Genomic DNA, 14195 nt, shown 5'->3' with positions numbered 1-14195 from the left:
CCTCCCACAGACCAAAAACATGCATGTTAGACTGATTGGTAACTCTAAACTGTCCCTAGGTGTGAGAGAGAGAGTGATGAAGGAGCTGTTCATCCCCCACATCAAAACTCGTTCCCTCCGCTCCAACAACTCCTGCCACTTCAGATTCCCAGCATGCTCTGCAGCTCCTCGTTTATGGAACCTCAGACCGCAGGATCCTTCAGAAAAGGACTGAGCACGTGTGTGTTCGTCTGGGGTGTCCAGGTGTGCTGCGTCGATGTTGTTCAAGTTGTCCTCATGAGTCAGCGGCCACATTCTGAAAACTGGAACGTGTAAATAATTTAAGTTTTACATAATAAAAAAAGAAAAACGTTTCACAGAAGAGTGGAAATAAATCCAAAACTCAGAAAATAAAACGTTCAAATTTTATTCAATCACACCTTCTTTACAGGAAACATTCCACAAGTTCACGTCGCATGCTGGATGTCAGAGAGGTCCAACAATTAAAGCCCTTCGTTGTGACGTATAGAGAGAGCTGCACTCCTTTAACTGGAAAAATAAAAAGCTGCATCTGAATGTAGATCTTCCATGATGCAGCATAAAATCTTGATTGTGTTGCTGTAACTTTTGCAGATCAGTGAGATTTTTATCTCTGCTGCAGAAACAGAGGAAGGCCGGCTGCAGTTCACGGTCAGAACAGTTGATTTCGTTTAAAAACAATAAAAATCAGGCGCCTGACGCAACAATCAGGAGCAAAGACAAGAAATGTTCTCTCAGCAGCAGCACGAGGCACAAACATGGACCCAGACGGAACCAGAACCATTTACAGTTTGTTGATAATATCCTTTATATAAAAAAACTCTTGTTTAATGGGTTCAGTTTACACGTACCAGTTAATAGAAATATATTTTCAGAGGTTAAGAAAAAGGTTAATTTTTTTAAGTTAACTGGTATTTTTAAATAAACGTCTCCACCCGTGCAGAAACCTGATCTCAGAGCAGCGTTTGCCCTTGTGAGGTGACAAACGCACGCACGGATATAAATATGAATATTTTAAAGTCACAATGAAATAAAACATGTTCAGTTCATTTTATAATGAACCGTTTAACAACAGTTAGCCCAACAGCGACCAGATGTTTACTAAAATCTGTACATGTTTCACTGAAGGTGTCAAACGTGAGCAAGAAGATAAAACAACTGTCTCCAACGAAGAGCAGATATTTGATGCAGCGTCACAAAAAAAATGTGAAAAACTCCCCATAAATCTGATTCTCGACGAAGGTCATGAAAAGTGGGAAATCGTGTGCTGTAATTGCTGTGTGTCTGTTAGTAAAATATCTCATTAACCTCACGATGGGCTTTAATTTAACCCACTGAAAAAAGTCAACTCTCAGAGGCAGCTCAGTTCAAGATGGCTGCCACAGCTGATCGTTAGCCGACACAAACATAGCTCATTTAAATGTATAGATATTGAGCTAAACTTTGGTGCGGTGGTAGCTGAAAGTCATGCCCAACACACGCCCTGAGGGCTACCAGATTACACAAAGTCTGTTTAAACATTTGCATGCAAAAAGGCGAGCGACGTGTGTTTAATCAACTTTTAAAGTATTTAGAAAAATGTGTTTTATTTTTATTATTAAACACTGTGGGAAAATTGTTTCTTTTAAGCATTTGTACCTTCTGCAAGTCAGCTTTAGTTTTATTTAGATTTAATTCAATTTGTTGTATTATGGACTGATTCAACTGGTTATAGCACAGGTATGCAAGATGCAAAATTTTTTTTTAATATTCTAGTTTTACGGCAGCTTCCACTTCGAAAATTACATCAAAATGCAAAATTATTAGAAACATTACAAAACATTTTCTTACAAATTAATTAAGAAAAACTACATTTTACTTAGAAGAAAAAAGCCCTTTCATTTATTTGATTTTTAGCATCTATTCTTCAATTTTAGCTCAATTATGACAGGGTTTATTAAAGAGAAGAATCCAGTAATTATTCTGGTTTTATCCTTTTGCATTCTGCTGTGATCAATAAGAAGCACAAATTGGGGTTTGTTGTGCCGCAGTTTAAAAGATCTCATTGCAAAATCACGAATATGATGAAAAAATAAATCCTGCAAAGACACATCAGTGTGTGCTTAACTTGAAAATCTGCAAGCAAAAAAAAAAAAACAATCACGTTTGTTTATCTACATTCACAGCAGAAGAGACTGAAATGAGGTCAAACACGGCGTCATCCTTGGACGAGCCATTTGGAATGAAGACCTCAGTGTTGGTACGTATTGACGCTCAGATCTGCTGAGTAAAGTACGCTGATAAAAGTGCTTTGTTTACATTGAGTGCACACCCGCGTTTCAGAATGTCACATCAATACATCTAAAATAAATACTGGGAAAAACTCTTTCAAGCTGCAGTGTTGGCTAAAGTTCAGGTTTTATGTTGGATTTCATACTTTGCATCAATGATCAGAGAAAAGATAATAATTTTGTTTCTGACACATTGTTTTTATAAAAAGAATCACAAAAATATGAAAAGATATTTACTGAAACCTCACAGAAATGTTACTAAACATCCAATAGCTGCATTGTTTTAATTCTAAATACGCACATTTCAAATGCTACAGATTTTGAGCAAGTGCTGAATTTTACTTTAAACATTCTGCATACATTAATACATTAAACCCGTAAGAAGTTCATCTTTAAACAGTCTCATGTAAAAATGTTTAAAATGTGCACCCATAAAAGGCTCTTTTTGTTGCTCCGTGTTTAAACTGCAAATGCATCAAATTCAGGAGAAAGAAAACTCTCAGAAGCATAATTTTCTTCTGCCTTTACATCCAGACCACTTCTTAAAGGTTATTTTTCAGTGTATAAAAACATTTTCTGTCACCCAGCTCCATAAAAAAAAACTGGTTCAGTCTCAAGGGCAGAATGTCAGAGCTCCTGTGAAAAAATAAATTACCCTCACCAGCACAAGATGTCTGCAGTCATCATTGTCTCAGTCGATCTGCATTAAATCTGGGGCCAAAAATCCCAGAAAGATCCCAGTTTGCTTCTCTTATAACAGAAACTATCTCAAAGCACCTAAACGAGGACGAAAAGCCTCAAGTTGCCATCATTTTAAGCCCTTTCGAACGCTAAAGTTGGGATTGCAAGGCTTGTTTTTCTGTTTTACACTAATCAGAGAAGAAATAATACAAAACAAAACAAGCAATAAAGTTATAATCAAAAAGTTGTTGGAAGAAACTCTGATCGGCGTCAAAGCAGCTACTGATTTAAAGTCCAACAATATTTATTTCCATTAACCTTAATGGAAATTTATTTTTATGCAGGAGATAAATTCCAGTTTCGAAAAGAAAATTGTGAACTCGGGTACGATGGAAGTCGGTGAGAGTTTAGGTGCAGTCGTCGTCGTGTGTCTGAAAACCTAAAATTAATCACAATCAATTCAAAATGATCAAACTTGAGTTATTCAACCCAGAAAAGAGAATTGTTCAACCTAGATTGTTCCTGAAGAAATGTTGAGGCATCTAACGTTTAAAACTTAACATTTGCAATAAGAACCTGAATAAAAAGTATAACAAGAACCAAGATCACCTTGGTAACCCCTCGTCTGTATCTGTCACTCCCTGACTTAAAGACAGTAAGAAATACAGGCTAAAATATAAGCCTGAAACAGTTACTGTGCAAAAACCACGAGTCGTCGATTAAAACTTCCTGAACCGTGTGCGACAGAAGTCTGACGGTCACTCACGTGAACTCTTGTGTCTGTACAGTGTCACGTAGGAGACAGGGCACGTTAAAAAGACCCACCGTGCAGATTTGAAGTGAATTGTTTTTGTGAGGAATGATTGGTGAGAAAAGTCCTGCAGCAGTGAAAGAAGACAAAACTCCCAACGTCTTGATGCACAAACTGTTTACGTCTAAAATGCACGGATGATACCTGGATGACTGAACTTACATACCTTCTGAAATGCTTGGAAATGAAAAGAGTTAGTAAAAGTTCAGACGGGTTAAAAGCTACAATGTGTGACATCATTACTCTAACTTGAACATTCTGCGGTAAAATCGTCATTTAACTGTGAATGTGTTGAAACTATTAAAAACATCAAAATGTAGTCTAATTTTTGTGATTTTTGTGATTTTTGTCATTTTTGAACGATGTTTTTGATTTTCTGAGCTGTAGAGCTCCAAAGAGCGACGGTTTCTTTACTCGCTTCGCCCAGATCCCGTTGTCTATGGATGAGCACCACACTGTTCTGATCGAGCTGCACGTGTTGATGCATGCGTTTCTCCAAAGCAAATCAAAAATGGTGGCAAAAATTGGAGAATCGTGCACTGAAGTACCTTTATTTAAAACAAATGCTTTTCCGTTAAAGTCAGAATCTATTGTCCCAGCTGACAGAAGCTTCATTATAAGCACTGGAACAGTCATGGGTTAACTATTTTTAAAAAAACACCCGCTGACTGCAGTGAGACACAATTTTTGTTCTGATCAGCCGAACAAAGCGCCTCTGATAAACCCAAGAATGAATCTCTTCTTCTAAATACCATTATCTGTCTCCTCGCTGACGGTATAAACAAAAAAACCTGCTGACAGAGCATTGCCCCAGGTTTTCTGCTGTCTCAGAAAGTAAAGCTAATTCATAAACCAACTTTTCACACAACCCCACACCCTGAAATTCCTTCTACCACCAAAAACTTTTTAAAAAAGAAGACAGCTCCAACAGACTGCTCTGTTTCCTCTGAAAAAACACCTTAAACTCCCCAACGGGTCGATTAAATGATCATTTTCAGACAGAGCAGGCAACATGTTCAAGTGGTTCCCATTTTTTTTGCAACATTTAATTCTACCCTAAAAACACTCGGCAGATTTTTGAATCAGACTAAAGATCCTTACTTTGTCTCTTTTGTTTTATTTTTTTGCATCAGACAACACAGATTGTGTTTTTTTCTTCCATCTCGGAGATCTTAAAAGTGCAAAAGTGTTCATAAATACTCAATGATAACAATGTTTCTAATGTTCGACTTTCTTCTCCAGCATAAGACTCCATTTCGCCACATCCTCTAGCTCCACAATGAGTAGCTGAACTTTGCTGCCTTTTCCCACGTAATTTACTTTTAACAGAACCAGCAGGCACTTGCACAGGCACCTCACTGCTCCATGCAGGGGGTCCACAAGGTATTTCACTCTGGGGACCGAAACAACCTGCATCTCACTCCGAAGCTCAAATGGACTGAACCAAATCTGTTGAATTCAGACCTCACACCGGGCAGCGAGTGTCCGTTCGCAGGCTGACGGGCGGCAGGGTCTTTTTGGTGCCTGCGCAGCTAAAACAGGCCGGAAACAATGAGCCGAAGAGACTGCCGAGCCCCTTCCGGAACACGCTGTTGGACAGGCTGTAGATGAGACAGTTGCAGAAGCTGTTGCTGATGGCCAGCCATGTTGTGAGGAAGGACGCCGCGGCGTGTTGATACAGCCCGGCACTCTCCAGGAGGAAGTAGAGGATGTACGGCATCCACAGCACGTAGAAGACGCTGGTGATGCGGAACAGCACCATGGCGTATCGTTTGTCCGTGCAGCCTTCGCACCGCTCTCCCCGCTCGCCGTGGTTGCCCTCCGAGCTGAAGCGAGCATGGCGTTTTGTGATCTCCTTGGTGTGCTGGCGGCAGATCCGGAATATACTCCAGTAAGTGAAGCAGACCGTGAGCGCTGCCGGCGCATACAGCGCCACCACGATGAAGGTGCTAAACCTGGGGTTGGTCTTCCATGAGTCTGCGCACCACTGAAATATGTCCCCGTGGTACCCTGGCTTCCCCCAGTTAAAAAATGATGGCAGGAATATCAGACCAGAGTAAACCCAGATGAGGACGATGCACACCCTCAGCCGACACGGTGTCACCAGTGTGGTGTACGACAGCGGTCGGGTGATGGCGATGTAGCGGTCCACACTAATGCACGCCAGGGACGCCATGGAAACGCTCTTCAGCACAGAAATGATGTAGCCAAACATCTTGCAGGTGAGCTCCTCATTCAGGCCTCGGAGCAGGTGGAGGAGAGACAGCGAGGGCACCAGGCAGCTGACGCCCACCAGCAGGTCGGCATACGCCATGGTCTGGATGAAGTGGCCGGTGGTATGGTGATGCAGCAACGGAGCGCAGTGGAAGACAAAAATCACCACTAGGTTCCCAGCGATGATGAGCACAGCGAGGAAGAGGATGATGGCCACCTCCAGCAAGCAGGTTTCCAGACCGGGAGAATAATTAACAACTCCCAGTAGGCAGAACAAGGAAGAACCGCTTTGGTTCGCATCAAAAGACGAGTTCATGTTTGAACCATGGAGAAGGGTCAGTTTCAGCTTGGAGCAGCCATCATCCTGTCAAGCAAAGTGCCATTTTCTGAAATCCTGAACTTGTCGGTCCTGTTTGTTATTTAGAAAACAAACCGCGCCTCCCGCTCTTCTTAAATCAGCATCTTTTCTCGCTCAGCAGTCAAGGAGCCGGTCGGTACAGTGGCCGTCATCCAAGAGTGCACATGATGCAGCCAGACTCCTGCTGGGTGTGAAATATGTGTGCAACTGCAAGAGGTGGGAAAAAGGGTGAGAAAATGCCCACCACAATACAATAGATGCCGGTCTGATGCTGCAGTGCTATGTCCCCTCACAGCTGTTTACCATACCTCCTCCTCGGTCCACTACGGATCCTGAGGTAAGCACTCTGATCCGAAACAAAGCCACCAAGAAACAGACGTCCACTCTGACCCTTCAGTGCCGGCAACAAGAAAAAGGAGGTGAAAAGAACAAAGCTTTAAGGTCCCGGCATGTTCCTCACACCGAGTGTCGATTCAGACAAAGTCAAGACAAAAGCATCTTCAGAGCCACAGAGCAGGAGTCCTGAAGGATGAGGGCTCACGTCTCCAGGATCGTTTCCTCGTGGAGCTCCACGAGGCTGAGGGGCAGCTGGATGACTTCCAGAGTGTGTGAAAGGAAGAGGCAGGCGGTGAGCTGCCTCTCTGCTGTAGTCGAGGCAGACTGAAGATGTAGCTCTGCCAACAATGCTTTCCTCTCCTCCCCCTTCTCTTGATCTCACTCTTTGCCTCCCCTCCTCCCACTTTGTCTCACACAGCCGTTTTCACATTCATTTTTGCTCCTTTTGCCGTACTACGGTGGCCCTAAGGTGTAATGAACAACATTAGAAAAAACAGAATCACATTAGAAAAAACAGAATTACATTTGAAAAAACAGAATCACATTAGAAAAAACAGAATCACATTAGAAAAAACGGAATTACATTAAGCCAAACAGGAAGTTTTTGTGTTTTTTTTACTGTATTCGAGCCTCCTGGGTCTTCTTCCATGGAACCCATCATGATTCCAAATGTGATGCAGTTAGAAAATAACGTAGCTTAACCTTTCAGTTTACTTGCAGTGTTTGTAAATGGTTTTCTTGTTTGCTTGTTTTCTACCCACTACACGATCCATCTGATCAACCTGGGGATGCATTTTTTTCTTGCGTCCACCTCCTGAGAGGTTGACCACAGTGTCCTGAACTTTCTGCTTTTAATACTATTGGCAGCTATGGTAGGATGAGCATGAAGCTGCTTGGACTTGTAGCCTCATAATCTATAATTAACCTAAGCTTAAGATATAGTTGCTTTTAATTAAATCACTTTTTTATAATAACTTAAGCATTACATTGACCTGACTGAAAATTGTTGGATTTGTGTATCTGGATTATTGAACATTTCATTCAACCTTTATTTAGACAGGTTAATCCCATTGAGCCTCGAGGACTCATTTACAAGAGAGACCTGATTTCAACAAAGAAAGATGACAACAATGGACAGGTATAAAAAAGGCATACAGATTTATTTATTTATTTATTTTTTACAAATAAGATGGCAAAAAAGTAACGAAAACAGCTAGATCATAAGGCGAATGTAGAAAACTACAAACAGGAACATGTTTGCATTGGTCCTTGCCAGGAGTCCAACATGACATTTGGTGTTTTGAACCATTTTGGAATGGCTGCTTCAGAGGAGTTGACGGGGGAGAGGGCGGGCCCCAGAAACCATCTTATCACCAGAAAACTCGTTTTTTCCATTATGGGAGTGTGGTATTTGTGGGACTCCAGTTTGTTTGTGGCTCTTCGGACTGAAGAAGTCCTTTGGATGAGAGATGAAATGTCTCGGCAAAAAAAAAAAAAAGAAATTGTCCAGATGACCTGACTGAACTTTGTTGAACTTAAGCATTATTTCAATGAGCTGTAAGAGTACCAACAAATGTATCTGCGTCTTAGAATGTGTATTTTTTTGTATATTGTATTTTTAAATACATTAGTTTTATTTTGACGTGAAACATAGCAAAAGCATACAAACACCGTCACAAAGAGTGCAGTGTAAAGGTTTAATTTATTTGTATTTTGTCTCCAAAAAGGCAAACGTAATCATTTAAAGATGCCTTCTAGTTTTCCAGGCCTTCTGGATCATTTAGAATGACTCTATTAGAGCTAAAATAAAAATTTCTATCAGTCAGACTGTTTCAAAAACTGAATTAAATAAATGGGAACAGACTGTGTCTTTGTGGCAGACCGCTCTTAACAAAAAGCAGTTAGCTTAGTGACACAAAGGTACTGTTGAGACAAGCAAAACACCGTCCCATACAAAGTGTTGAGGTGAAAAATGTATTTATTAACGCATTCTCATAAATCATATAAATTGTGTTCTAGATGGTTAAAAATCCCTCTTTTGAGTCTTGCTCTAATCAGATGTGAGCTTCCCCCTCTCCCAAGAAAATGTCCCTCGATTTTCCAAACTGAGATCATTCTGACTCCTGCAGGTAAGATACTGTCTACTCACGTTTGCTCTTTATAACCCACATAAAAACCAAGAGGAATAAATGAAAGCTGGTGTTATTTTCCTAGTGTCAATTCTCAGTCACGCAGGACAAAAAAAGTCCAGTTGTCATCAATATAATTTGTTAGGATTAAGTTTCAACTCACAAAATTAATAACCTGACACCGTTTAAATGTTGCTTCTTTCAGCTTAAAGTTGAAAAAGCTCCTAGGATGAGAAAGGAAACGTCTTTAGGAACCAAACGGAAGCCTAGCTGCCAAATTTAAAAGTTTGCAACAATGAAGAAAAGATCAGGAACGGATAGAAATCAAGAGTCCAAAAAAGAAAAACATCCATCCATCATCTTTACCCGTTTCTTCCTTTTAAGGTCGCGGGGGTCACTGGTGCCCATATCCAGCAGTCACTGGGCGAGAGGCGGGGGACACCCTGGACAGGTCTCCAGTCCATCACAGGGACACATAGAGACCAACGAGACAACCATTCACTCTCTCTCTCACCTAGAGACAATTTAGAGTCACCGATCTAACATGCATGTTTTGGATCTGTGGGAGGAAACCGGAGCACCCGGAGAAAACCCACGCATGCACGGAGACAACATGCAAACTCCACCCAAAAAGGCCAGGATTTGATCCGGCAACCTTCTCACTTAGAGGCTCTACCAAATGCACCAACGTGCTGCTGAACATAAACTGCAAAATCAAAAATTTGAACGGTCTTGACCTTACAGAACAAAACGAGAAGCTCATGCTTCATAACGATGTTTAAACAACATTTGCTGGTTTTACAACATCTGTGTTGATTTGAAGAAAACAGTGAGAACATTGTTTCTCTTCTCGGCTTTCAGGGAAAAAACAGAAGCAGCATTTAGACATTTTTTTAAACTTTTTTTTTTTTTACCATATGGTGAGCACTGAGGTGGGCGAGGAGGCTGCTGGCCTTTTTGTTGGAATTTGTTTTATTTTCAAGGTCAGGGGTCAACTTATGAGGCAGAACAGCTCGGTTTCTGCTGTGGGGGTCGCACACTGACTTTCACCTTCTCCCCGGCAGGAAGGCTGACAGGAAAAGCCTCCTTGTGACTGGAACAGAGAGCATGTGACGACGAGCCTGCTGCCGAGGAGACCTGAGGGTCTGAGCAAAGAAGAGCCGGACTGTTGTTCTGTAACGCAGCAACTTTTACAGATAGAGACTCAGACTTTGGTGTGGGAGTAGCTGACATTGTCCTGCAACACATATTCTGACTGAGTGCTAATAAACTGTGATTTTTCCATTAACTGTTTGAAGTCACCTCTGTGTCCGTTAGCAAAATATCTCAAACTGAAATTCTCATAACGTAATCAACGAACAACTCATTAATATTTGGAAACAACCCAATTAACGATGGCCGCCACAGCTAACTGATATTAGTGAACACTAAAAGACTATAAATCATTAATATTTTACTGATATTGACCTAATATTTGGTGTGGTAGTAGCTGAGAGTTATTCACGTGCTCTCAGGTGATCGTCACAGTTTTTACAAATTCTCACTAAAAATGGCTGCAACTCCGTTATTTTTCAACAAAACAGGAACTGTCTAAAGATGTGGCACGAGAGGCAGCGGGTGATATGTTTAATTTTTATTAACTTTTAATTGTTAACAACCGGACATAAAGCCGAGAGGTGAAACTTTAGTCCTAAAGAAAGAAACGAGCCTAAAAACGCCTCACTGCTTATTTCTCATCCACTTTCTGATCTGCAAATTTACCAACACCACAAATACAATTAGTTTTTTTCCCTCAAATATTTTTATTATTAAAGATTTTTTTTAAACGGTTCATATTTATCTACATATAGCTACAACTAGTTTTAGTCCATGCAGATCATAAAAATGTGCAAAGTTTTAAAACAAACACAAATAAACTTTTTCTCACGTTTGTTCCCCTCTTAGTTTTAAAACTCTGGCATTAAAGACGAGAGAGATGAGTAACAAATCTGTAACCATCATCAGCGCGTTAAAGTTTGTTCATCCTTTCATAGAAGTTAAAAAAATCTGCTCAACACGAACCTAAACATCGTGTTCAGATTAGATTACATCCAGTTGCCCCAAATCTTGCTCCTTACTTTGTATGTTTACTTTGAAAGATCTGGTTGGAAATAATCCGTGTAAAAAAAAAAAAAACACAAGTACCTTGAAGCTTGTGCAAACTGTAGTACCGTATTTTTCAGTTTATAAATCACGTTTTTTGGCATAATTTACACGCCCTGCAACTTATACGCCAAATCGACTTGTTTATGTTTTTTTCCCATATTTATAAAACAGTTTTTGGCTGAGATACGACAGTTTTCATTCATTCTGACTGAAAATATTGAACACTACCATTTTCAGCCGCTAGATGGCACTCGAATAGTATGGCATGCCGGTGTGTCATGTAATGGGTATAAGTGGCTATTAATGACACAATCGGCTTGCCATAAACTGCCACCTTCGTCCAGCTCGCTTGGAGCAACCGTCAAATCAGCTTCATTTTGCTGCACCGCCCTGGCGAAATGCAGCTGATTTGACCTTTAACGTGCATTTATTAAGTAAAAGTTCAACTGAGACACAACTTTTCTATAATGTCGAGCAAATAAATAATTGTTTTTAGGTGACTATATTGTTAAATTTCCAAGAAATGCATGGCAAGTCCTCCCGCGCATGCTCCCATGGCCGCCATTTGGCAGCCAATCGACTTTTGGCACAACACCAGCCCACATTTCCGGGTTGTCAGCGGTGACGCGTTTTTTTTTTCTTTCTAACTTTATTGAACACAATATACAAAACAAACAGGTATAGTAATTAACAAACAGCACCTCGAAAACAGTGACAAGACTTGTGAACCGAGTCTGTTGTAAAACAAATTATACAAGATAATCAGGAATACTATTTAAGAATAGACTAGAAAGAAAAGGATAAAGAATTTAAAAAAAACAGAAAATGAAAATAATATAAAAATTTAGTCAGAGGATTCGGGAAAATATAATTTGTAATAAGAAAGAAACTAAATAGCTTTTTTTTATTATTAATCAATTTAAGGGAATCAATCAGATATTTTAGTTCTGATTGAAAATGAATAAAATTTGGTATCGAGTTTGCAAATTTTTGTTTGTGGATGAAAAATTTTGCGTATAAAATTAAGTATAGTGCCTTGCGAAAGTATTCAGCCCCTTGAACTTTTCAACCTTTAGCCACATTTCAGGCTTCAAACATAAAGATATAAAATTTTAAGTTTTTGTGAAGAATCAACAACAAGTGGGACACAATCGTGAAGTGGAATGAAATTTATTGGATGTGTCAAACTTTTTTAACAAATAAAAAACTGAAAAGGGCGTGCAATATTATTCGGCCCCCTTGTGTTAATACTTTGTAGCTCCGCCTTTTGCTGCAGTTCCAGCTGCAAGTCTCTTGGGGTATGTCTCTATAATCAGTTCTGAACATGGAGACTGAAGTTCTGCCCATTCTTCTTTGCAAACCAGCTCGAGCTCAGTGAGGTTGGATGGAGAGCGTTTGTGAACAGCAGTCTTCAGCTCTTTCCACAGATTCTCGATTGGATTCAGGTCTGGACTTTGACTTGGCCATTCCAACACCTGGATACGTTTATTTGTGAACCATTCCATTGTAGATTTGTCTTCATGTTTTGGATCATTGTCTTGTTGGAAGATAAATCTCCGTCCCAGTCTCAGGTCTCTTGCAGACTCAAACAGGTTTTCTTCCAGAATGGTCCTGTATTTGGCTCCATCCATCTTCCCATCAATTCTGACCATCTTCTCTGTCCCTGCTGATGAAAAGCAGACCCAAACCATGATGCTGCCACCACCATGTTTGACAGTGGGGATGGTGTGTTCAGGGTGATGAGCTGTGTTGCTTTTACGCCAAACAAACATATTGTTTTGCATTGTGGCCAAACAGTTTGATTTTGGTTTCATGTGACCAGAGCACCTTCTTCCACATGTTTGGTGTCTCTCAGGTGCTTGTGTCAAACTTTAAACAACACTTTTTATGGATATCTTTGAGAAATGGCTTTCTTCTTGCCACTCTTCCATAAAGGCCAGATTTGTGCAGTGTACGACTGATTGTTGTCCTATGGACAGACTCTCCCACCTCAGCTGTAGATCTCTGCAGTTCATCCAGAGTGATCATGGGCCTCTTGGCTGCATCTCTGATCAGTCTTCTCCTTGTTCCAGATGAAAGTTTAGAGGGACGGCCAGGTCTTGGTAGATTTGCAGTGGTCTCATACTCCTTCCATTTCAATATGATTGCTTGCACAGTGTTCCTTGGGATGTTTAAAGCTTGGGAAATCTTTTTGTATCCAAATCCGGCTTTAAACTTCTCCACAACAGTATCTCGGACCTGCCTGGTGTGTTCCTTGGTCTTCATGATGCTCTCTGCACTTTGAACAGAACCCTGAGACTATCACAGAGCAGGTGCATTTATATGGAGACTTGATTACACACAGGTGGATTCTATTGATCATCATCAGTCATTTGGGACAACATTGGATCATTCATAGATCCTCACTGAACTTCTGGAGTGAGTTTGCTGCACTGAAAGTAAAGGGGCCCAATAATACTGCACGCCCCACTTTTCAGTTTTTTATTTGTTAAAAAAGTTTGACACATCCAATAAATTTCATTCCACTTCACGATTGTGTCCCACTTGTTGATTCTTCACAAAAAAGGTAAATTTTATATCTTTATGTTTGAAGCCTGAAATGTGGCAAAAGTTTGAAAAGTTCAAGGGGGTCGAACACTTTCGCAAGGCACTGTATATGTTCAAATTTACAATTTTCAGAGTTACTGTAGTAGCAAATAATATTTTGGAGATTTGAACATGCAATTTTAGTTGATCGAAAAATGTAAGATTCAAGGTCAGTCCAAAATTTTGTGGATATGTCACAACTAAAAAATAGTCAGCGATGACGCATAATAGATGCGACTTATACGGCGAAGGGATGTTTTTATGGATATTTCCACTTTATTAGACATATTTGGACTGATGCGACTTATAGGGCGGTGTGACAGCAGAAAATACGGTACATAAGTTCTTTAATTCTAAAAATCGTAGTTACATTTGTAAAACAGCGGGTTTTGACCTGATAAGGTGAGATCTGCCTTTAAACTCTTTAAAAGGAGGCCAAACGGCACCACGTTATTCTTTTAGCGTCAATTCAAACTTGAGAACAGAAGAAGACGTGACCGACAGTTCAAGTGGAGCAGATACAACACGAGCGAGGTGTGTTCGATACGGAGCAGGAGCCTTTATAAGTTCAAACTGCTGCCTGCAGAGACAGATGTCGCTCCGTACGGAGCATCGGGGGCTTGAATTTAATTCTGGCAGTCTGTGGA

The 14195-nt window shown here is 40.4% G+C and overlaps 1 protein-coding gene across 1 annotated transcript; it reads right to left on the bottom strand.

Annotated features, from left to right (window-relative positions):
* Positions 1 to 5245: 5245 nt before the first annotated feature.
* On the bottom strand, positions 5246 to 6310 carry LOC119413155 (probable G-protein coupled receptor 21). The gene has a single exon (XM_037680174.1). The coding sequence runs from the start codon at positions 6308 to 6310 to the stop codon at positions 5246 to 5248; it is 1065 nt and encodes a 354-aa protein (XP_037536102.1).
* Between the last annotated feature and the right edge of the window lie 7885 nt (positions 6311 to 14195).

The sequence above is a fragment of the Nematolebias whitei genome, chromosome 8 (assembly GCF_014905685.2).
Source record: "Nematolebias whitei isolate Nwh7 chromosome 8, NemWhi1, whole genome shotgun sequence".
In the NCBI taxonomy this organism is placed as follows: domain Eukaryota; kingdom Metazoa; phylum Chordata; class Actinopteri; order Cyprinodontiformes; family Rivulidae; genus Nematolebias; species Nematolebias whitei.
Note: the sequence above shows the minus strand (reverse complement) of the source record. Positions and strands in the feature narration are given on the sequence as shown.

Bases quoted from the DNA above. Each gene is read 5' to 3' on its own strand.
- LOC119413155 (XM_037680174.1), bottom strand. From the start codon at position 6,310: ATGAACTCGTCTTTTGATGCGAACCAAAGCGGTTCTTCCTTGTTCTGC.